General features: G+C 36.8%; 1 protein-coding gene across 1 annotated transcript in view; it reads left to right on the top strand.

Annotated features, from left to right (window-relative positions):
- The first annotated feature begins 941 nt into the window (after nucleotides 1–941).
- The window catches only part of ap1m3 (adaptor related protein complex 1 subunit mu 3), a 48,422-nt gene continuing 22,976 nt past the window's right edge, over nucleotides 942–26,387 (top strand). Inside the window, exons 1-6 of the mRNA XM_020938075.2 lie at nucleotides 942–1,138; nucleotides 11,907–12,063; nucleotides 13,649–13,716; nucleotides 14,509–14,639; nucleotides 21,831–21,978; nucleotides 23,469–23,595. Of these exons, the coding sequence (XP_020793734.1) occupies nucleotides 1,097–1,138; nucleotides 11,907–12,063; nucleotides 13,649–13,716; nucleotides 14,509–14,639; nucleotides 21,831–21,978; nucleotides 23,469–23,595 (673 nt within the window). The 5' untranslated portion in view covers nucleotides 942–1,096. The remainder of the gene's footprint in view (nucleotides 1,139–11,906; nucleotides 12,064–13,648; nucleotides 13,717–14,508; nucleotides 14,640–21,830; nucleotides 21,979–23,468; nucleotides 23,596–26,387) is intronic.

Raw genomic sequence — 26,387 nt, 5'->3', positions numbered from 1 at the left:
CTCCCTGGATCTATAGGAGGACAACTTGTGAAAGGAAATGTTTATAGTAATACCACGTTTGGCATTTAGTTTAGTAACCCACAGATGCCATACATTTAACAGGCAACAATGTAACGTTTCAAAGCAAGATAACTTCTAGAGAAAACATTATCACGTGAACCTTTACACTCACCTTAGTAAATTGAACATGATTTTATAAAAGAGCACCTGACCCAGTGCGTTGAAAGAAGCCTGGGCCCTACAGTCTCCTCTGAGTGAGCAGCTCTGAGGGCCCACATGTGAGGAGAGCAGTCTGGTCTGACAGGTCTGTGTGTGGCTGAGCTGAGCTGTCAAAGAAGCAGCCACCCCGGAAATACAAACTGTCAAGCTTCTAAAATTTGGGCAAGATAAACAGGAAATAAAGGGAAAATCTTCTTCATAATAAATTAATAGTTTTGCCTGTTTTAGGCAACAACAGTAGTGTTAAGATCTGCTTCACTCATATAGATTTAGATAATTTAAGTAGTCCATAGTAGGAAAATAAAGATGTAAATGTAAAATACCATATGACAGTGGCTCATTAAATAAAATTTGCGTAAAAATAGGCCTACGTTTTGCTATTCTATCTTGCAGAGACGTGCTGCTGGATAATGCCTATACCTACTATACCCTATTACTTTTGACAAATGCAAGTAGAAACAGCAAATACATTGTACTAAATTGTAGCGACCCAAAACCCAGAAACGTTACATGAAAAAAAATACATAAAACAAAGAAAATACATAAAAAAAGAAAAAAAAGTGCAATGTATGTATAAACATAGATCTATAATATGAATGATCGCATTATACTTCCATGATTTAAAAAAATAAAAATAAAATCAAACTTTTATTTTTCTGTTAACCGGAAGCAGCGTTGTGCGCCTTGGTGGTATCGCGCAGTGGTGACGCTTGGAGAGGCAGAGGAGGGTGCAGTTTTGAAACGCCGAGACCGACTGAAGGAGTGGAGGATGGAGGAGGATGGGAGAGCACATTATCCCCTATAAGTGACCCATATCTTCCAGCGGACTCACGGTTTATCCAGGCTAGTTGTTTTCCCGAGGATTTGCTCCACCACGATGTCGGCTTCGGCGATTTTTATCCTCGATTTGAAGGGGAAGGTAAGTTTGAAGGAAGGCGAGTTGTTTGCGAGGAAGTTGGCACAAGTGTAAAAGAACCACCTGCTACAACACGAGAAATACTGTAAATTATTTGCACATTTTTATGAATTGTTTTCTCGCAGTCATGCCAGGAGATTAGCACGTTTTTATTTATTTGCACGCGATGACAGACAAAGTATCTGTACGTGTCCTCTTACGGTGTAGCAGATATGAAAGGAGTCAGCAGAGGTTCAACTTGCTAAACTCGTTTCACTGGAGGTTTGCACACTGCGCGTTTTGTTTTTGCGCACTGATGCGGTCTTATTGCATGTGATGTGTCCCGGCATTTCCATCAGTTCTTTACTTTTCTGAATCTCTGCTTTCTCATTTAAATCACATTCATTATAGCTCTGCCAGTCACTGAATGCCACTTTAATTAGTTGGGGCTACAGTAAGTAGGCTACCATATGCTCTAATGTAGTCTGAAAATAGCTCAAATGCCATTGGCTATTTATAGATGCTATGATTGACACACTTTGAACTTGCCCGCCTTCTTATCATTTTATTCAGTACAATTCAAGACGGGCCATATCAACAAGTTAGGCCCATGGGGTGGGGTCACCATAACCCTTTGTGAGATGTTTCTTTTCTTTTCTTGGTCCAAAGTTTGAATAAATGGAAATGGTTTTGTTAGAAAGTACATCTGATATCAAGACTTTTTCAAATTCATACAAAAATAGTAACACCCAGTGGCTGACTTATGTGAATATGACTATCTACCAATGAGCACCAATTACCTCTCTGACCTCCATCAATGCTCATTCACACACTGCGTTTTGCGCAAGGGTACAACGGTACTGTGCGCTGATCTGCAATGAAATACTTTGTAGGCAAATTTAGCTTAGAAACATATATTTTATGTTTAATGTATGGCTGTTTTCCCTCTGTAAAGATTCGATGAACCAAAAGTGAAACTGCAGCTGAATCGCATTATTCCTCCTCATTTCCCATCATCCCAGCATGCATCTAAATCTCTGTGGGTTAATATATTCCAAGGCAAGAAAAGGAATTGCTGAAGAGGCCTTACATGCCTGACAATGCCCTTATGGGAGAAGGATCAGTTCCTCCCAGCCCCAGTCTCTGATTGTGCAGATTAAAGGTTTTCCTGATTTTTCCTTTTATATCTATCTATCCTTCTCCTCTGCCCCGCGGGCAGTTAGAGACTCTGACCCTGCCAAATGGGGCCCTGCTCCTTCATTAGGGCACCACCGAATAACAAGCTTTAATTTGGAGGAGGAAAAGGTAGCATATGTTGGTTTAGTCTGATGTCAGTACTGTCTTGAACTTGTGCTACTGCTAGAGGTTAGCTCATTTACCCTTTTGACTCTAGTTTGGAAGTAATGAGAAAGAAGACATCAATTTTGTTGTTCTGGAGACATGCAAAATTAGAATATCGAGCATACTGTTTAAAGTACTTGTATTTATTTATTCGAGGTCAAGCTTATTAAAAGACAAAATGTTGCTTGTTTTTTTGCTGTTTTTTTTCTTTTGCATTATCTTAGGGAAAAGAAACTGGCAGTTTATTCTTTCAGACAAGAACATACAGTGATAGTTCTATACTTACATAAGTGTAGTTTGCATTGCATTCACTTTCTTGCTATACTTGACCGTCAGTGACCACTTCACTTGCTAGGACCACACCAACAAAGACATAGTGCGAAGAAGTTTATTGATAATGTACGAAGCGGGGCAGAGATGACTGGGTTGATACTATGGGTGGGGGCTCCTTCTCAATCTTCACTTGGCCCAGCCGGAATGGGACCCCCCTTGTAGGGGCCTTATGACTGAAAGACAAAATAGGGAATGGGAGGGTGGGGTCGAGTTAGCCGAGACAAACTGGGATGATGGGAAAGGCTGCTACATATAGGCTTCTGGGAAATTAGAGGCATGGTCGAGGTGAGTTGTGGTTCGCTGGTGAGAGGAGAGGGCAGTTGAGGCGTGGTCCTGCTCCTGAATATCAGTTAATCATATTAACTACATATAATAACATATTTTGAATGGACTGCTATAGTGTTCAAACAATCATCAGGATAATTAAAAATGTACCAAGATATTCATTTGTGTGAATGCATCCCACTAGAACTGTTAAATAGTGTCCCTACATGTTTTTTCAGTTTGAGTTAAATTGAATTGGAGAATCTGGTATGAGCCCATAAACATTATTCTAGTGTGAATTGTTTACTCCATTGTAATCTAGCAGAAGAATGACGCCTTGAGCTACAGTTAACCTTGCCACTGAGCTTCCACACAGTGAAATGGTTGCATCTTATCTCTCCACTCAATGGCATCTTTCATATTCTCTCAGCTTTGACAAGTAAAGTAGTGTGAACTCACTCCCCACCACTGCCCCCATTGTACGGAGCCACACTGGGCTGTATGTGATTGGCCGTGATTAGTTGTGAAAGATGGAGGAGTCCTTCTCTTTGCCTTTCTGTCATTTACACTGTAGCTCTGTGGAGGCTGTTTGGCTTCTGAGGTCACATGTGAGTGGTTTATATTGATTCCACACTGATTGCGTTGTGTTACATAGAAAGCCTGTCAATTGTCTTTTGGCCTTTTACTTTTAGTGTTTAATGGGGTTGCAAGATTAATCACAATCAATTCGAAATCACAATTAGCAAATCCCAAAGGCTGCAATTTTCGAAGTACCATAATTTCCTCCTTAAACAACAATTATCCTGTTTTATTCTGCAACTGCTAACAAGTTTAGTTTCCCAGTTTTGTTAGTTCGTATGAATTTTTTTTGTCAATTCTGGTTGAAAATATGAACTTTGAGCAGAATCCTAAATTGAAAATTTGTTATTTTTCTTGACAGTACAACTCTAGAACTGTGCAATTAATACATTTTTTATTGAGACTAAGATTCAGATTGACCAATATGTTTTTTTTTCATACCTATTGTTTAGAACCCAGAGCAACCAATGGCAATAAGCCCTGCCAATATTTTTGGGCCAATATGTAGGGCATATTTTGATAATTTTCCCCCAAAATATATATATTTTTAATTAATACTAACATAAATATTGTTTATACATTTTACTGGTCTGCCTACTGTAACTACAGCCATCCACAACCCTACCCTTTTTACTACTAACCCATAATGGAGCAGTGTAATCTCATTTTGTGATTGCCATCATTGCACTAACACTTTATGCAACAATTGGTGAGTTCAATCCAAATATCAGCCAAGGCAGGAGAGTTGAGGCCGACAGACTGATATATTTGCAGTTTTTTTTTTGTGTGTGTGTATCGTCTCTCTAATGTTTAGTGCTCCTTCTCTTAAACATGATTGTAAATTTCTTGGTTGAGGTTTCAGTCTATTGCACAAATGTAAACGGAACATGACTGTTCAGTAAACCCACCAAAGTGGAAAAATGTCACTTTATACATTAATTTGAAGGAATACAGAGACAGCACTTCAAGGTTATTTTGTTCGTCAGATCTTTTTGCAGCTTTTCTAAACAATGTACTTGACATTCTACTTTTTCTGCCACTTCTGACTGCAATGTTCTGTCATGATTGATTTCAGCAAAGCATTTAAGAGAATGCATTTAGTTGGTTTCAGAAAGAGAAAGGGAGTGAGAGAGATGGGGAGATGATTTGCCATGGCGACCCCAACGGGAATAGCTGAAAGGTGGTAATTTACATAAGACTGTTTTTCTCTTCAGTTCTGCACACTTTCGTTGAATATGACGACTGAATTCACAGTTTTTCTAACATCAAGAAGCTAAGACTGCATTATCGAACAAAACTTTGAAAGAGTAGAATCCATTGCTTCAGTTTGACTCATTCTACTAACGCATTGTGGATTGCAAGTTCTCCCTGAAATAGGATTGCTTCTTATTGCACAAAATATGCATCCTTTGAAAACTATCTTTAAAGGTCCTGTATTATGCAAAACTAATTCTTGAGAGTTTTAAGCCTTGTTAGAATGTTGCTATCATCAAAAACATATCTGGAGTTGTGTTTTTTTTTTTTTTTTCATTCGCACAGTTGAGTAATCCTTTATTATTAGTTTGTCTTCTTCTCCAAAGCTCAAATTACTCGACTACTACATGACGTTACAATGTGGAACAGTGTTCAACTTAACAGCTACCTTCTACCTTTAGTTCAGTAGAAAATGTCAATTCCAGGGCTGAAATCGTCATCATTTTTATATTGAAAGTTTTAAAACACAGTGGAGCACTTCCCGTATTGCCACATGACATCACAAACTCAGTCTAAATGTACAAGGTTTTTGTGTTAAACCTGTATGAATAAAACACAACTCCAGGTATGTTTGTGATGAGGAAACAACATAATAACAGATCAGGAAATTCAGAGTAACCCTTTAAGACATTCTTTTCCAATACACTTAAGAGTCTCAACAATCTTAAGAGTAATATGAGTTGATTTAGCTTTCAGTTGTAAGATTTGAAACCCTTAAGTCATGCATTTTTCTCATTGTCATATTTAGATGAGGTTTTATGCGTCACAATGTGTGAACAGGAAGGTCTGATTTCCTTCCAGCAACAATGCAACTCCATTGTTATTTGGTTTCACTTTAAATGTACAATGCTCTCCAGGTTTTCATTTATATTTTACAGAACTACATTTTAGTTCAGTTCATCTAACTTGTAAATAACTCTGAAGTTCTAAATGTCAGGAACCAAATTAGTAAAATGACACTCTTGTTGCCAAGGCACTTCAGAGTAAGTATTTTTGTCCTTGAAAGACCAATGCATTTCTCTCAAGTATGACGGTGACGATGACTGGACGACTGCGACAAAATCCCACTTTGTACTTTTGCAAACACTGATGAAGACTGTTTGATCAGGTTTCCAAGATTAGCTGTGGCTCTTTTAATATTTGTTATATTGATTCCGCACTGAATGCTTTGTGTACATAGAAAGCCTGTCAATCGTCTTTTGGTCTTTTTCTTCTAGTATTTAATAGGTCTACAAGATTAATCACAATTGAAATTGCAATTTAAATGGTTGCAAAATAACAAATTGCAAAGGGTTGCAATTTTTTAAGTGCTGTAATTTCCTCCATGAGCAACAAAATATACTGTTTTATTCTGCACAAACAACTCCAAACAAATTAAGATTCTTGTATTACTTCGTCTGTTCATATTTCAGTATTTTTGTCAATTCCGGACATGTTTTAAAGGTGCATTGCATAACTTTTCTGGTCTTTTTTTCCATGAAGATGTTATTGCTTTGTCTGGAATGTTCCACAGTATGGTAAACCTTTCTAACTTCATGGAGACCAAACCAAGTTACAGTTCACATCTGTGGAGAGACAACCCTGCTCACAGTCAATTTTTCTAGATATTTTTGGGCTATAAACTAGCAGTAATAGAATAAATGTTAAGTAGAGGTGTTTAAAGTGACACTGTGGAACAATCCAGGCAGAATAATGACATATCCATAGAAACAAGCAGGTGATGGAACCTGCTTGGAACCTGAATGATTTTTGTTCCTATGTTTTCATTGTAAATTAGATATTTTTTCCCCACTTCGTACTTTCACAAACATAGATGAAGACTGTTTGATCAGGTTTCCGAGATTAGCTGTGTCTCTTTTAATATTTGTCCAACTGTATTGCACCATTATGTGTTTTTCTAAGGGTGCAGTGGCTAAACTTGGATAGAAATAACACACCCACAGTTGAATTTAATGAGACCTGGATTATTAAGTAGATGTGTGCTGCTTTGGGCCATGAAATATGCTAACGGATTGTGTGAGGTGTTCTGTTTGAAGTCATCCGCCTTTGCTCGGTGCATCTCTGCTGTTTTCCTTGTTAATCTGCCTTCAACTGACATCAACTGAGAGGCAGCCACGCAGAGACGGGGATGCTGTGTTGATGTTGGAGAATCCTGAAGGTGCATAACTACGAACCCCTTCAAAATCATTTCTGTGATTGCAGTCAGGCCATAATTGTCACAGTTTGAGTCCTGCTGTTAGCTATCCTGCAAGATGGAATAGATTGGCTGACAGTCGATTTAAATACAGGAATGTCAGAGTAACTTTGTGCTGATGTGGAAATGATGAGGACTATAAAGAGCCCATATTACGCTATTTTCTGATGTTATAATGATGTTTCCTCGTCACAAACATACCTGGAGTTATGTTTTGTTTCTTTCTCACACGTTTAACACCCTGCATATTTAGGCTGAGTTATTCTCTCAAACAGAAAGCATGCCGTTCCACCTTGTGATGTCATGTGGTAATACAGGAAGTGCGCCATTGTGTTTTAAACTCCATACACCTGCACTAGAATCATTTGGATCATTTCAACCTTGGACTTGGCACTCTCTATAAAACAAAAGGTAAAAGGTAGCTGTTAACTTGAAAATTACCACTACATGACATCATAAGTTGGAACAGAGCATTTTGAGCTTTGGAGATGAGTTACTCAAACACGTGTGAATGAAAGAAAACACAACCTGTGGGCGTGTTTTTGGTGAAGTAACAATGTTATAACATGGCTAAAGGCTCAGAGTCAGTTTTGTGTAATATTCGACCTGTGTAACATTGGAAGTAAAATACAGACTCAGACTCATTTCCATAATAGTGTTAGTTAAATCTGAATATTTGGTCCTAATGGTATTCATACAAACCATTATGTAACTCTTATGGCTATTTATTGTCAGATATTTATGTCTAATTGGCCCCGTGGGTTTAGTCTTTATGGGAATCCTATATCTGTCTGCATCTTTATAGACCCGACTATAAGAGTAGCCTATATTATTGTAATACATATATCTATCTACAAGTAGAGCCGGGACTAGATACAATTTCCACAAGACATGAAATTAGATATACAAGAATGAGACAAAACAAGATTTTGACATTTTTATTAATAAATTGTGAAATCCAGTTCTCCATTTGGCCTCACCATTTTTGATTTACTTTATTTAATATTTCTGCTGTCATTGTAGTAGTGATTTTTGGGACTACAGCTTCTAAAAAAAATTTAACTTGCCAGTATTTATCTCACAAGATCATATTTCTTATGAGCGCACAATCTTATGGCAATTTTTCTTGCGAGATCTTGTGGCATTAGATCTTGTCCCATCCCTATCTACAAGTCAAAATACAACTAATGAATCAATTAGTTTAAAAAAATAAGTTGTTACTCACTAAATTTCTTACAATACTGGACCACATTTTTTTAGTATGTACTGTTCTCATCTCGAGTGCCAAGTAGATAAATTGTGGAAAATGTTCTCCAACAATCATAAAGCTATAAATGCCTGAGATTAAATTTTCAGTATAACCAGTTCCCCAGTGCCATTATAGTACTTCTTCTTTCTTTTCATTATTCCCTGCAGCCATTGTCTGTTAGAGAAGAATATTGGTCAGATTGGCTGGGTTGAAGCAGTGGTTAAGTGCCTCTAAAAACATGATGTGAAAGTTCGGCAGACTTTAAACAGCTTCTGTTTTGGAAAATCATACAGCCAAGCAACCCATAAACATTAGACAAAGTGACTGGCTCCTAAGTCTGTTAAAAATTGCTGTGGGTGCTTATTGTTTCCATTATTGAATCCATTTTCAGAGATGCTCACTATATTATAAACATGTTTCTTCATGTAAACAAAAAATGTCAAGAGTTTTTTTTTTTAAGTTGAAAAACCCTGCATATTTAGGCCTGTTTACACATACACAGGTATTTTTAAAAACTGAGATGCAAACAGTGAATTCACCTCTGAAAACAAATCTTTTTAAAAACTCCGGCTAGAGTGGAGATACTGGAAAACTTGTTTGCATGTAAAGTGAGATAAACGGAGTTTTAGGAGCTGATGCACCGAAAGTGCAACCAATGTTTACCTTTTGCTATGATGATGATCATGAAGCATTCAGAGCAGCAGTTGCAGTTCTTCTGGTGCAAACACTTTTCATGTGTTTGCATTTGCACACAGCTGATGTATCATACTGATGACCAGAGACAAATGAGCTCAGAGGTCAGCAATTTTCCCACTTCTTTGCATATCTGTAGAGAGAAGAGCCCACTCAGTAATGCAAGGTTTTCAAGGTATTTTTGAGAAATACTTATAACTAATGAAATAAATGCTAATCCAGGTGCCGCCCATAGGCTCGGTGTAGTTATGACTGCGCTCATTGGTGTATTTATGAGGGATGATATAAATGAAATCTTTTTTGAAAATGATGCTATGTTCACAATGTTATTTTGGAAAATGGAGGGAGGAAAAAATTTGTTTCTCCACATACCTGACTATGTATAAATGTAGCCTAGGACTCTCTTCTCAAAAGCTCAAAACACTTTGCCCCACTCCATGATGTCATCCAGTGGAATCCAGGAAGTGCTCCTTTGTATTTTCCATTTCCAACTGTCGAAGGTACCAAGGCTGGAGTGTCCATAAGTACCTAAAAAGCCTATTAAAAAGCCTATTAATAATACATTTACTGTATTTTTCCATAATTGCTCAGTAGTTTGCATGAAGTGAACTAAACACTGGTTACAGCATCTTTACATTGTGGATTTAGATTATCACATAGTTTCCTTTTTATTAGACAGAACAGTGTAGCCTGAAAGGGGGGTAAAGAGTGGGGTCGACATTCAGCAGATATTCAGAGCCCACACAGAGCCTGGCATATACACTGCAACTTAGACCATCAGACTAACAGTCAAGAGGCTCTTTATATCTAGTTAGCATCCTATATATTGTTTTTTTCTTTGATAGTCAGCTCTTTGATTTCTATCACAAAACTTCCGTTCCTTCTTCTTCCTCTGCCCTCTGCCCTTCACGCACTGCTGATGATGTCTCGTCTTTATTGAAGCTGAGCAGTGGCCTCTCTCTCTTTTCTCCAGCAAATTACTTTACTGTCCAAGAATTTCCTTTTTTTATTTCTGATTTCCGGCTGCCTTTCTTGTGCGGGCCCCAGAATGACCTTTGCCACACACATCTCTCTATTCTAGCTTTGTATCTGGTGCGCGTGTGTGTGTGATCAGCGGGCTTCAAGCATGCGGCTTTCATCTCTTTCTCTGCACTTTTGTCCGGAGCTCAAAAGGACTGCTGACTCATCTCGACCAGTGAGTTTCTTCAAATGGGGGTGTGGTGGTTTCTTAAGGCTGGCTGGAGAGAATCTTGTGAAGGCGGTGTAGTTGTCACAGAAAGGTGTGAAGAGCAGTTGTTGTCGGGTGAAAGCTGATTGAAATTGCAAGGGTGATGGAGGTCACTTGATGATGCTTGAGTGGCAATCAAGGAAAAGTGACATGAGTTTTTCGTCAAAGTTCCTCAACCGGACTTTCAATCATTGGAAAGGTTAATGTTTTCACTTTGTCTTCCATAAAGCATGCAACTCCACAACCCTGACTCTTGGAGGAGGGCTAAGTTCTAGCCAGGCAAGGCCGCCTAGTGCCTCTGCTCAATTTAATTTCTCTCCAGTGACTAGATCAGGAATCGGAATACACTAGACGGTTTTCAAGAACCCTGAAAGTTGTAGACCGCACACTGGCCAGTCAGCGAAGAGCTGTGAAGCCATGATGTCAAACACAAGCACCTGTCGAGATGGATGTAGACAAAGTCATACATTCTGTGTTGACAACGATTCCCGAGATCAAGGATTTAAAGCTGGAACAAAGAGAATGTCTGGTGATTTTTATCAAGAGGAAAGATGTTATTGCCCTTTTTCCTAAGGGATCTGGGAAAAGCTTAATATACCTGTTAGCCCCTGTTAGCAACACATTACATACAGTACGTCATGACCAAAGGGCAGTGATTGGTTAAATTAAAAAGTATCCACCTACCGTCAAGCGATCAAATCCTAATGCTGTGAGGTCAGACGGTTACCATGAAGTGAAACCGGCTGATGAATCAGGCTAGCTAAGTCCAGCTTGTTCCATCTATCCCAATCATCTGAAGTATGATTACTGCTTCCATGGAATCATGTAGATGATGTGTCTTGCGTGGATACTTGGTTCCTCAAATGCAAGGATTTTGTAAAAAAAATAAAATAAATTCAAATAAATTATTATTATTATTTTATTATTATTATTATTATTATTATTATTAACACGAATAATAATAATAATAATAATAATAATAATAATAATAATAATAATAATCATAATAATCATAATAATCATAATAAATTAAATGAGTAATCGATAGTACAAATAGTTTGACCTTGTAAATCCAGTAGCGTGCTTCAGCAAGTTGTGAAACTTTAAGATCAGAAGATTTATGCTTGATGTGCATCAGACAAGATTACCTAAGGGCAGACTGCATGTGATTATGTAACCTAAGTAAGAGTATCAGATGGCTTGGAAAAGGACTATAATCAAATAAAATCGTTGCCCAATTTCCCACAAAACCTGTTGCAGCTGGTTTAAGGATTCCTTGGCAATCCTTAAAGGCATGGCACACAGTTTTCAAATAAATGAAATGAGATGCCTCACTACTCCTTCTGTCTGCATTCTTTAAATTTTTGTTCAGCTATATTTTGAACAAACTATTCTGTCTTTTTTCTGTGATCAAACTGATTTTACCTTTGCATTTAAATAACATTTAGTTGGATGAGAACCATATACAAGCAACTGTCAGAGGCTATCTCAGAAAATGTTTTGGCGTCATGGTGCAATATCTGACTGAGAGAAAAGACTGTCAGTTCAAACTAAAGCATTTTTCACTCTTGTTTCAAAAGTGTGTGTTTAAAGCATTTTAAACTGAAATAATGAAGATCCACAAGAATAAACCCAGCATGCCTATCTGCTGTTTCAGGTGCTGATCTGTCGTAACTACATGGGGAATGTGGACATGAATGAGATCGATCACTTCATGCCGATGTTGATGAAGAGGGAGGAGGAGGCAGAGATGACGCCCCTGATCACACATGGATCCACACACTTCCTCTGGGTCAAACACAGCAACCTCTACTGTATCCTCCATCAAGTTTAATCCAGTGTCTCATGTTCTTATATCTTTCCAACACCTAGTGGAGTGTCATGGAAAGTTCAGAAGGAATTATTTACAATGAAAAAATCTGTGGGTATTTGAGTTTAGACCTTCTCCATGGCATTAAACCTAGAAAAGCCATCCAGACCAACACCAAATATATATACACTATTATATTAGTGGATGAAGTACTCAGTTTTATTACTCAAGTAAAAGTACAGATTTTTATTGCTACTTATTTACAAGTTTATTACCATTTAAAAAAAATATTTTTTACCCTATGTTATTGTCATATATTGTGATATGTGAGCTACTGTGTCCAAGTAATTTCCCTTCTGGATCAATAAAATCTGTCTAAGTCTAAATCTAAGATACAGAGTTACTTAAGTTACTCAAGTAAAAGTATCACATGATAAAGTCTAAGATAAAGTATTGAAGAACTTGTTTTTGTGTTTTTTTTTACACTTTTAGAGTAAAGAGTAAAAGTATTTCACACAGGTTTTGTTAATTTAAGTGGTAATATATATTGATAAAAAATTATGATAAAAATTATACAGATTTTGGTCAGCACTTGGAGTAGAAAGTAACACTTGGAGTAGAAAGTACAGATACCTGCTCTCAGATGTAGTGAAGTAAAAGGAATAAGAACCCACTTTAAAATGTACTTAAGTTAAATACAGTACAGTACTTTGCTACTTTTACTCTTTTACCTTCCACCACTGCCTGTTAGGGAGTCTAGGGATGCATTTTGAGATATACCTTAGTCATCCAGGTAGAGTCTATGGCAAAGTATAAGTAACTGTATCTTTGCTCTACTTTTCCAAAAAAAAAAAAAGATTTAATATAGTTTTGTATGGATCAACCACTTACAGGTAATACTGAGTAATAAATTCATCATGAGCACTGTTTAGTTTAATTTTTTTTTTAAAGCAACTATGTATGAGATGTCTCTTCCAGATTAATTCCTTTGCTGACTAAAATTCTTGGTGGTGATCTCTGTTCACAACCACAATTTGCTCTTCAGTGCTCTCTCCTCCTAACCCCCTGTCCTGTTAAATTTTGATGCAACTCTGACCATGACTTTTTGAATTTTCACTACGAAGTATTCTAAGCGAGAAAATGAAACACAAGTTAGAGCTTACAATAAAACCTACAAGGCCATATGACAAAACATCTTGTATCTTGCCACAGGATTTCAAGTTCATCTCTGGGTGACAGCTGAAAAATGTTGGACATACTGAACCTTGCGCTGTACAGTCTCCTCTTCATTGTGAAATTGGGCGGTCTAGCGCTCTGTAGCATTATTAATTTAACATGATGCTGCAGATGTGAGTAAGTGAGTAATTCCCAGTGCTATGCGTTAGACAGCTGAGTTCCTTTACCTCCCTCTGGCCATGCTCTGTTCTCTGAGTATGATACAGTAACTTTTTTCTTTTTTGTATTCATCTCAACGAATCGCTTCATCTAAAAATATTCATATATACGGCATATCTACCATGCGCCATTTAATAATTCAGAGTCTCTCTCTTGCATATGTTCTGTTAGCCCTTAACCCGCTCTTCGCTCAGTGGTGGCGATGACCAAGAAAAATGCCAACGCTGCTCTAGTATACTCCTTCCTTTATAAAATAGTTCAGGTGAGTTAAACATATTATCAATTATTTTCATATTTGGTTTGTAGGATTGCATATTTCAATTGTAATAGGTTGCGCTCACCTTGCATCACATTCAAAAATTTTCAATTCTAGAGTTTAAAATTTAGTTGGAGAACAAGTCAGAAATCTGTGGTCAAAATTACTGTTTCACTGTTATTTTGCAAATGTTTTAATCTCTTTTTATAATTACTGAGCCTATCCACATGAAACAATAAAAAGTCATCCATTTCAATCTGTCTTCTGTTATTATGCATTTGTGATGAAATTATGCTAATTGTTCGCTGAAAGGACTTTGAGTGGTAGGTTTTATTTGGCAAGTTTGTGGACCGAATCTCTAACAAATAAGATTCAACATTTGTGGATCATAAGTTTGGTTATTTCTTTCAAATAAAGTCAATCTCCATTATATATGCCCCTGCGCTACATCAGGAAAATATGACATTATCATATTTCAAAATGTCAACACAACCTATGGACTAATGGTTTTAAGAGAATTTCTAAATTATGTTTCATTTGCAGTTAGAGCAAAGTGTAGCTAGTTTAACATTATTGGAATGGTGCAATATTCATAAACATGTGAATATTTTATTATAGCTACTACTTCTATCTGGAGTCGTACTGTGAACAGATATCACCTCCTGCGATTCTGAGTCTTGTACGCAGCATTTAGATTGCTGCAACTTGATTTATTTAAATAAGTACAGACACCTTGTACTTTATACTGTATGCAATCTGTTTTTGAAGTTGTAGTTGACTTTTTATCTGTGTTGGTAGGTTTTTAAAGAATATTTTAAGGAAGTGGAGGAGGAGAGCATCCGAGATAACTTTGTGACGGTGTATGAGCTGATGGATGAGGTCATGGACTTTGGGTTTCCTCAGACAACGGACAGCAAGATCCTACAAGAGTAAGAAAAACACGTGAAAAATCATTGACATTGATTATGTATGTGGACGTGTCTGATAATGTTACTTAAAGTGTAGATATTTTACTTTTATGAGGTATTAACTGCTAACACATAACATATATAGATCACCATGTTAACTTTTATTGTTTTGAAAATGCTGTATTTGTCGAAAACGTTTTCATATATTTTAAGTTTTGTTTTTGACACTGTAAGTCTCCTCTCCCTTTGCTGTCCTTGCTAAGTCACTCCCCCTTCAGAGCGCTATCACAACACAGTTAGTGTTTATCCCACTAATGACACTACTGCACATCGCATCAGGTTTGTCAAGCCTGAGAGAGATCGCTAAAATAGTCAGAAATGCATGGAATGTTAGAACATTTTAGAAAGCTTCAAAAGATAGATTTTACATAGTACCCCCTATTTAATTATTCATTAATTGTTCAAAAAGTAATAACAGAATTATCTCAAGGTGTAGTCCCATTTGCTTGCACTACACTAGTTTATAACAAAAGATGCAGTGGCGTTTCAGAAGTTCGAAGTGGCCAACTGCATTCCACTCTTTTTTCAGTTTTTGTTGCTTTACAAACCTCAGCTCCGCAGGTTACCAGCTCAGAGCCTGGTGTGCAGAGCCATTCAGTGATTTCAGCCCACAGCCAAAACAGCTCCGTATCCAGTCTGAGAAATGAACTGGAGCTATACAGCCCTCTACCTCCTGGAGAGTTGTGCTTTTGGCTTTCTCTTAGTCTTTTTTACTCTTCTCTCTTTCATTTTCATACTTTTTTTTTTTGAGAAATTCACTTATTTAACTCAAAACCTCAGCAACTACCTCTACCACACATTACTATGGCAATATCCTGCGTCAGTGAGAATAATACAGCATAGTCTATACAATCTTGCATTCAATACTTACACTATCTTAGTTTTTCTTAATAGAAGTCCCTTCAAGGTCTGCAGTCCTAATTAATATACGATTCATCTAGACTGTTGTAAACAGAAAAATATCAGCACCACTGCTCAAACACAAACACAGTGAGGGTTTATTTATTATTTTAATTATTAATGCCCTTTAAAGCTAGAGTATATAATTTTTTGGAGGAGGCAAATCACCTGGAAGATTCTATTTAAATAGAAAAGCATACTTTTGAATAATCTCCATAGAGATAGATGTGTTACATGCCATACTATGGAAAATTATAGCCAAAGGAACAAAATTTCTATGGAGTGGAGCTTTTTTTTTTCAGTGTAATAAAGATTACCAAAATTAAAAAATATATAAATAGATAAATATAGATTAGTCCTCATTTTTGGCAGTGTAGGTTTCAAATGCAAAGCTTTAAAACTCGACCATGAACCTTAAACATCTACTTTTCGTACAGGTTTTCCTCCTTTGCTCTTTGGCTCCTGAATACTGCATGCTTTTGACTTTGTCTCCCCGCCTTCGTTTTCTCATATTTTGCCAGTATTTAATAATCTGGTAATTACTTTTTATATTAAACACTACCTTCCTTAAAGCGACTTTCCTTAACTATGGATTGGCAGTTTTCATTAGTTTTGTTTAATTTTGGCTTTGTGTGGATAGTTTCCTGGAAGTACACACAGCTGATAATTACCAGACTCCCATTGGAATTCAGTATAATGACACTGTCTGTTGAACACACTCTAGATTCAAACAGACCAGCTCTTCTCCAAGGAGATGTATTCACTACAGTTTTGTCTTAAGGCTCTTCCTATTTTCCTGACCTTTCTATGCCCCGCCCCCAGGCACAAAGGCTCCTGTTCTACTTTGCACTATGAGCTACCTGGCAGGGGTTCAGCATTTGAGAGAGTGTGTGGGTGGATGGACAGAAATGCTGCAAATGTGTGTATGCTAGTAACTATAACCACAAATAGGTAAAAACAATGTACTGCTATTGTCATGGAAAAATACTGCTAATATAGACATAAAAATAGGCATTTATTCATTCATCTTTCATCCAAAGGCCCATATTAGGCAACTATTTTCTGATCTATGTTGTAATGCCGTTTCCTCGTCACAAACAGACCTGGAGTTATGTTTTGTTTCATTCTCACATGTTTAACACACAAACCCTCCATATTTAGTTCTTCTCTCAAACCAAAAACACTCTGTTCTACCTTGTGATGTCATGAGCTAATACATGATGTGCTCCACTGTGTTTTTAAACTCCCCACAACTTAATTAAAATCATTTGGATAATTTAAGACATGGAATTGCCGATCTCTTCTGAGCTAAAAGTAAAAGTTAAGATGAAAACTGCAACTTCATGACATCACAAGGTGGAACAGAGCATTTTGAATTTTGGAGCTTTAGAGATGTAGACAGACTAATAATAAAGAATCACTCAAACGTGTAGAAATGAAGCTAAACACAACCCTGAGTACGTTTTTTGATGAGGTAACAACATTTTAACATGACTTTATGCCTAGACTAGGTAGCTTTATGTAAACTTGTTTGGGTGGAGCTGATGTCTATCGTAGTAAATATGAGTGTTGAGAGGAACATTAAAATCACAATACAAGCATACATAATCACATTAAAATCAACTTTAAAATGGTTTCAGTCAAGAATAAATCATGTAATGAATGGCAACTCACCTGTTTCAGAATAGAATAGAATAGGTTTCAAAATCTAAATCTCAAATCAAAATCTCCAGTAAGATGTACTTTGTTATGGCTTTTAATTTAACATGAGTTGTAAGACATGTAAATAGCCATCCTTAGGGTGTCCGCTTCTTGACTCACACAAAATGTACAAAAACTCACGTAGTCCGTAGTTTGTTTGATTTCTTTATTTGCAGATTTTTCAGCATGCGTATTCGGTGCAGTGCGGTGCGGTCAAAGACCATGTCGGTCACCTTCCACAATGCCATCGTCCCCACACACCTGTCTCCCTATTTGTCCTGATTATTTGACCTACTTTTTCCCTAGGACCCACCCTTTTATGCTATAAACCAAAAGACTTAAATTGACTGAAATAACTTAAATTGGGACTGAAAGTAATTCATTTTAACGTTTAAATAAATTTAAGAATAATATTTTAATAATTGGTTTTAAGGTATAATAAAGTATGAATTTATGGTAAAATATAAAATAACTTTTTAAATAAATAAAATTATGGCTCTAACATACTTTGTCTGGAATGTTCCACATGGAATTAAACATGTTAAGCAATGAATAAGTACAATTAGATCAAGTAAGAATGTGTATTTCTCAGTGTATTTTGAACTATAGAAACACCTGTTGTCTAAATGAATAAATGCAAAATGTCAAATGTCTGACTGTGGGACATTCCAAGCAAAGAAAGCAGATGATCTTCAAACCTTTGAAAAGAAAAGAAAAAAAAAAACAATTACAACCTTTCATTGTCTGTTAACCCACTGCTGTGCTTTATTATAAGAACTAGTACAAGAAGTGAATGCTCAAGTGTAGATTGCTATTGTGGTTATGCTAATCTGTCAATTTGCCACCAAAACAATTCCAGATCCAGATTTTGCATGAACATTTGTGAGCAGAATGGGGGCAAAAACAGAACAAACAGACGAGAAAACAACCCCGAGCAGCCCACAGACTTTTATCTCCCAAGGCTCCTCCGGGAGGCTGACACCCTGCTGTAGGTGGAGGCTTCTGGGGCGCAAACCAGAGGAGGCTGCCTCAATCTGCCAGTCAATCACAGTCACTGTTTGTGTGGTGTATTTGTGTGTTATGTTAATTTTAATGATCATGTTCTAAAGCTGGTTGGTTCGAAGTTAAAATCTGGAGTTATAACAATAGCAATATAGCATATGACTTTGAATTGTTTAGTTTTGCAGTTTTGTTGGAGGTAAAATTGGCTGTGATTATTGGGTGGATACTGGGACTAAATGAGTCATTGAAATACATTTAAAAGTAAACATATTTCGAAATACATTAACATTTTTTCACATTTTAGATAGCTCTTAATATTCATTTATTTATCCTTTTACAAATGTGTACTGTGAGCTTGTATCTCCACAAACCTGACTGTTATTTGGCCTGGAGGTGGGCTATCTCCTTTTGTCTCCATGGAAATATTGTTCCATTAGCTATAATCTTCTAGCCAGGCTGCCGCCACCTAATGCCTCCACTCCATTTCATTTCTCTCCATCGACTAGGTCAGGAATCGGAATCCACTATTGCAGCAAAGAGCCATACATTCTGTGTTGCCAGTGATTCCAGAGATCGAGGATTTAAAGCCTGAACAAAGAGAATGTTTGGTGAATTTTATCAAAGGGAAAGACATTATTGCCCTTCTTCCTACAGGATTTGGGAAAAGCTTTACATACGCCACAACCAAAGGGCAGCGATTTGTAAAATAAAAAAAGTGCGAGTGAATTCTAATGCAGCGAGGTCAGACGGTTTCCACACATGGAAAGTGTACTGAAGTATGGTTTTAACTTTATACTTCCACGAATCATGCAAGTTTCATGCCACATGGTGTTGCTTTAATAATAGGTTGGCAGATTTGGTTTGGCACTTTTCATTGGTTTAAAATAGCTTTGAGTGGGATGGAATAAATAGTGAATATAGCCTCTTTGACATTTGGAGTAAAACAAGAGCAGGGCAGCACCATGAGATCACTGGGTCACTGTGTCTCTGGGGGATGATCTCGACCTGAAAGATACAAATTACAGAGACTAAATATAGTGGTGTAGAATCACTGGAGAGAGGTTTCAGAGGTGGAGGTGCAATTACATTTCATGCTTGTTTCATTCCTAATCTCCAATAATCCGTGGCCGCTCTGATTTTGTGTGGTTAGAAAGGTGAGGTAAGGCTACAGCTGTGCCTGGCAGGTCCCTTTGTAATTAAGAGCACATGTACCCAAGAGATTTAATGCACATCTATTCAACAACAGGAACAGCTCTTAAAATATATCAATGATTGGCATGGTTTAATGTGGATTTTTTCAACCAATCTAATACTCACCCTACACCTTTATCCTGCTGTTGTGTCAAGAATGGATGTATGCAGAAAGTCCCACAAATAGTAGCTCAGAATTAGCTTTTTGTAATAAAAAAAAAAAAAATGATTTAACTGTTTTTTTTTTTTTACCAAGCCAGACTCTAAACCTCTTAAAATTCGTAATTATTTGTTGTCAACCAAGATGTGTGCATGTTGTATGTGCTTCTATGGAACTAGCTGCAGATACTTTATGTTAATCAAATTTCCGTTACAAACTGTAAAGTGTTCTCTTATCTCGTCACCATCTGAAAATCTGAAAAGCTTCTGAACATCATTGTAAAGCTATACACTCATACAATTGTAGCTTGCTCTTCTGTTTCCATAAAAAATTGAAAAAATCTTTTTTTTAAAATCTGACATTTTATAGATATCTGAAACCATCCCCTGCTCTTACCAATAGTAGCACCAATGTGTCACCTATCCCCATGAAATCACATACATATACTGTATGTTGCATAGGTTGTTGTGGAGTCAGGGGACTGGGGTGGGGGCAGGTGTTAGGACAGAAAACAAAGTAGGTCACATGATGTTTATCTAAACACAACTGCCTCCTATTCTCCCAAGCCATTATATGGAATCCAAAATCCCCTGGGGACCACTAAAGTAAGTGGGCCTCCAGCACAGCAGTCAACAGGTGCAATGGTGAAGAAACATTCAGCTAGAGCAGTGTGTACTTTGTAAACACTAGAACTTGTATTGAAAGGTATTTGTGGCTGTTCAGTATTTTGTGAGCACCTATGCCCCACAGCAAGAAGTGCTGGATTACTCTATTAATACAAAGTCAAAACTCTTCTGTGAGTAAGAAGTTAACATTGTTGAATAGAGAATTAATAAATAACTAAACCTGTATTGTAGTCAAGTGTTAAAAAAAAAAAAAATCCACTGTTTTTTATTAGTTTTGGTCTTGATTTGAAGGGAGAATGTACAGAGATGTGGCTAGAGATGACTAGTTTCCATCTGCCTTTTCTGATTTACAGGAATACACTGACAATGTTATGACATCTGCAGAACGATCGACACTCTCTGTTGCATACAGGCACACAACATCACAAATGCACACTACACAACCAAATCACATTATTTTTTATATTTATAAGACAGTTATTGAATTGTACCATTCTGCTTTTCAGTATTGCATCTGTCCATATCAAGACAATATCAATTCTAAAAGCAAAATACAATAATATACAAGTTCCACCGTGCACGTCAATATAATGTTTAGTATAATGTTTGTTTACATGAGACATAGCAGGGATTTGCTATGTTCAATCCCTTTAAGCATAATAAAGCATCTTTTCTAGTCTATTAAGCTTCACATTAACTCTGTATTTGACCTTCCTCACAAAAGTAAAATAGTATTAAAGGGTTAAGTGTCTTCCATCTCTTATCTTTTATAATCCCATATAAAATGAATTATACTAATGTAAAATTCCTAGATTATCCTGATTATTTGACATGCCTGAACCGCTTTTAGGCAGTTGATGTTTGTCTTATAAACCTAAATTATCGACACAAACTGCTTTTGTTTTCTGTGGCCTAAGTCAATGGGTTTATGTAAATCTTCTGTTTCCAATTACATCCATGAGCAATCTCCAAACAACAGGAACAACAGGCTCCTCTAATAGATTCATACTTGGGCTGCTTATTTCACTTTATGAGGTGTGATTAAAGTAAGCAAACATCACGCTGTGTCAATTATGCATATTTTTTTACTATTATCATAAAAACAAAAGCAGATGATGATATGACGATAAGGTGTTTCATTAACATTATTGTGAAGAAGACTTTGAAAATGTATTTAGTTACAGAATAATGAACCTGCAGCTGTACCTGATTTTTACTGTCTTTAAAATGAGAAGAACAAGTTCATTTTAAACAGTTTGCAGGGGTCCACTTAGATCATATATCACAAAGAATTCATCTCAGAGTTTTGTTGTGACAGTAAAGCTAACTACAACTAGCATGCTGTGCAGTTCCTGATTACTGGCCAATAAAATTTATCATTAGATGCAGACAACACAGAGCTCTATACAGTATCCGTAAAGGGACAAGACAAATTTTACTTAAATACAAACAATATTGAGTACAGGGCCTTTCAAATCTTTAAATCTTACAAGAGTCAGTTTTGTGTCATATAGGACTTTTTAATCATTTTATCTATACTTATTAATGAACACATTTCTCTGTGTCTTGTAGGTACATAACACAGCAGGGTCATAAGCTGGAGGTGGGTGCCCCAAGACCCCCAGCAACAGTTACCAACGCAGTGTCCTGGCGCTCCGAGGGCATCAAGTATCGCAAGAATGAGGTCTTTATGGATGTCATCGAGTCTGTGAATCTACTGGTAAGAAAAGCACCATTGGTGGTGTTATAAAAAAATTTCAATATTTGTTTTGTATTCACTTGTATGCACACTGTATGGTACAATGTGCATGACTGGATACACAATATATAGTATTTTTGTTGTTTTAAAATGTAAAAATTTATACAAAACTGAAAGGCACAAATTCGCACATTAATGTATTTTTCAGGGATAAGGAATAAAGGGTCCTTTTTTTTTGTGATAACAAGGTAAAAAATGGTATGATACACTGTTATTAGGCCCTGGGACTTCTGATTATCCTACTGTAAGCCTACACGTCTATTACTCCAGCTACTCTATTTACTCCAGCAAAAGCTATTGTAAATTACTTGACTGACTGAAATAAGTGTGGATTTAATCATCTGCACATTTCTCCAGACCTATTCTGTTGGTTTACTTGACAACAAAATAGGTTACTTAGGTGACCGAGATATGCGTAGGTTTTCTTGAGAGATTCAAATGGTTTTATAATATGATATTTTATGAATTTACTGTTTTGTATTGATTGTGTTGCTGCTACCTTGACCAGATCTCTTGAAAAAGAGATTCCGAATCACAATGGGACCTCCTGGTTAATCAAAGGTAAAATAAAATAAAAATACAGCATCACTTGTCACTTGCTTATTGTTTCATATTTTTAAGGATAGAGTCAAGGTTGCACATTTCCTGCAGCATTGGCAAAGAGCACAGACATTTGTCATGTTTGACCGTGAGCCTTGTTTGAAGCTAAAGAAGTAGAGGAGAGACTTGTCCTCGTCCTTGAAGTAACATCTTACGAAATACAGCTACAAAAACAAAGGAGCAGATATTGTTTAACTGCTACAGTTCTGTGTGTGTCACTTCCTTCTCCTTTTTCCATTAAGACTTGAACACAAATTAGCTGCATAATATAACATAAAATTACATTTACACTTAATTTATAACTTGTTTAAGTTTTTTGAAGATGCGGCTTTTAACAAATTTTTATGTTTTTAATTACTTGAATTTATGGATTCTAAGCACCAAACATTCAAGACTTGTCTAAAGTTTTGACAATTTATCATGTTACTGGATGTAACTTTTCTGGAGACTTGTAGGTAATATCACCAGGCCTACTTAGATGCTCTGTGGAGAGGTTAGCCTGCTCATAGTTGGAATGCACACTTTTGAGGGTTTATTTTACCAACTAAAACACGTGTAAGATGCCTTTATTGGCATACTTTAATGCCTTAAAACGATGTCCATGAACACAAGCCGGAGGCAGACCCATCACCAGAAAATGTTACATTATGATTATAAAAAACACCCCATCCCATCAGACATCTAACATAGTGCACCTTTAAGAGACCTTCTAGGGGCAGACATGCCAAATTAGCCTTGCATTGTGTTACACATTTGTCCATGTTTGCCCCTTTCAAATAAATAGATAAAAATAACTTTTGTCAAGCTTTTGTTTTGTTTTTCTAATAGTGGTTCTTTTCTTTCTTCCTCAGGTGAGTGCAAATGGCAGTGTACTTCGCAGTGAGATTGTGGGGTGCATCAAACTCAAAGTGGTTTTGTCTGGCATGCCTGAGCTCCGCCTGGGCCTCAATGACAAAGTGCTTTTCGAGATCACAGGCAGTAAGTAACAGCGAACAGTGAGTATTTCATGTGCTATATACAGCTCAGACAACACAAATCGATCGCAATCCAATAACATTCACATTACAATGACTATTCAGAGGAAAACAAGGGGAGAAGGAGGTCTGTGGTCTTTTTAATGCATCGAGTTGTAATTTTATTCTTGGCCTCTAGGTGTTGACAAAGCACTTGTTGTGATAACTGCCAAAAGTGAAATTCCACATTTTACAAAGCATCTTAGATCTATACCTAATGATTTGTTTTTTATGTAATTTCACATGTACATCATTAGAAAATATCAATGTTTTAAAGAGCCCATATTTACACCATTTTCTGATCTATGTTATTTCATCACAAACATACCTGGAGTTGTGTTTTGTTTCACTCTCACATGTTTTACGTACAAACCTGCATATTTAAGCTGAGTTCTTCTCTCAAACTGAAAACAATGACATGTAATAATACAGGAAGTGCTCAACTGTGTTTTTAAACTCCATACACATTCACTAGAATAATTTGAATCATTTCAGCCCTGGAATTGCCAATCTCACCTGAACTAAAGGTAAAAGGGAGAAGTTACCTTTAAAACTACTACTACATGACATTGTAAGGTGGAACAGAGCATTTTGAGCTTTGGAGATTTAGATGGAGTAATACAGGATTACTCAAATGTGTGAATGAAACAAAACACAACTCCAGGTATGGTTTTGGTAAGGTCACAACATTCTAACATAGCTTAAAGCTCACAAGAGTTAGTGCATTATAAGATCTTTAAGTCACAAATTGCACACAAACGTGTGTGGTGTATAGACATAGCTTTGTCAGTAGAAAGATTTACCATAAAAATGTTGGTTTGAGCGTTCCTTGTAAGAAGACTCCAGCACACCTGTCTCAGTTTTCATTTACTTTTATTTACCTGTTTCGGCCCCTCTGGTCTTCTTCAGGTGTACTATATATCATTTACCCGAGGATGCCTTTCCTTTTACGTACCTATGGCTCAATGCTGAGTTCACTCAGATTGCAGTTTGAGTCTTCCATACTGTTGTGTCCTTGGGCAAGACACTTCACCGGCCTTGCTTTTGTTTCTGGGATTGGAATAGTGTCTTGCTGTAAAGTGCCATTCAAATATGCCACTTTTACCACATAAACAAATCCAAAGTTGATTTTAGACAATGGTGCTGTCACGATACTAACATTTCAAGCTTGTTTCAAGAGTCCTACAAAACACTTGACTATGTTTCAAAAAGTGTGCACTGGTGTGACTGGCTGCTAAAAGTGAAATTCAGCATTTTACAAAGCAACTTATGTAAATAGGTTTTAAAAATAGACAAGAATTTTTGACACAGGAAATATGTTTTAATATAATTTGGTCTTATACTATTTCTGACATGAAGATCCTATCTTATAGTCCTACTTCTCCTCCTCATTTATTTATTTATTTTTTGCATTAATACTTGTTCAAATCAGTATCTAGTTTTGAGACAAGTTTCAGTATCATTTATTATCAGTATTTTTTACAACCCTACCAGACATTTACATTTGAGGTGAATATGTTTCTACATTAGAAAACCACTGCAGTATTCAGTGTAAACTTTAAACTCACCCTCACACTTAACCTTTGGATACTTTGGTGTGCTCTGGGCTCTGTACAATCCCGGTCTCACCTTTTATCTCCTCTCCTCTTTCATTCCTTCAGATTTTCCATTAAAGCTTCACAGTGGCACATTTCATCGGGCACACTCTCGTCCCTCTCTATTTCTTACCCCTTACTGATCTGTACCAAAGGGGGAAAGGCTCTGCTGTCTGGCCCCTCTGCCTCTGTCTTAATCCTCACCTTGGGCTATGGGCCTGGTAGATAAAAGGTGTGACTCAGTGGATATCTTGTATAAGCAGTCCACTCTCCCCCCACTGTGTTAAAGCAGTCTGGGAACCAACGCATCCTCAGAAATAATGATCGGGAATAATGATCAAAAACAGCGTGCCGGTGCAGATGTGAGCAGAATCCCTACACGGATATTTACATGTCTTTGGTCGGGTATTTTTAAAGCAACTTAACTTCTGATTCTGCAGTCGTCCTGGGTTTATCATCAGGCATGATTTGCACTTTTTATCTCAGCTGGATGCTATTGAAATGAGGGGACACTAATACGAACTGCATCACTGCCCTCTAGTGGTTCAAAGCCAGATTACACATGCTTTTTTAACGTGAACGGGAGGTTGAGGTGTGAACAATTTAACACTTTTATTTTTAGACACATTTGCAGATCTCAGCCAGATTTTTTGTTAACAGTGCATGTTTTAACACTTCTGGGAGCATTATCTTTTGAGCTGTAATATGAATTTCTAACTTAATAAAACCCCCATGTGTTTTGTTAGCAGGTTTTCTGTGTAATATGATTCCATGAACACACTGGGACATTTCGTTCTCAGCAAAGGACTTTGTATTACCCAAATATAGTTGCAGTACAGTATAGTTGTAGAACATTGCAACCAGTCAAAAATACATTTTGTACAATTTGCAATTTTGTAATAATTTTGATCCATATTACACTATATTCTGATCTTATTATAATGTTGTTTCCCCGTCAAAAACATATCCACAGTTGTGTTTTATTTCATTCACACATGTTTAACACACAAACCCTGCATACTTAGGCTAAGTTCTTTTCTCTAATGGAAAACACTCTGTTCCACCCTGTGATGTCATGGAAGTAAAGGAAGTATTCCACTGTGTTTTTAAAGTTCACCTTCACTACAATCATTTTGTTGATTTCAGCCTTGGAGTTGCCAAG

The sequence above is a fragment of the Boleophthalmus pectinirostris genome, unplaced genomic scaffold, assembly GCF_026225935.1.
Source record: "Boleophthalmus pectinirostris isolate CB_2022bp ecotype Guang Dong unplaced genomic scaffold, ASM2622593v1 HiC_scaffold_7, whole genome shotgun sequence".
In the NCBI taxonomy this organism is placed as follows: Eukaryota; Metazoa; Chordata; class Actinopteri; order Gobiiformes; family Gobiidae; genus Boleophthalmus; species Boleophthalmus pectinirostris.
Note: the sequence above shows the minus strand (reverse complement) of the source record. Positions and strands in the feature narration are given on the sequence as shown.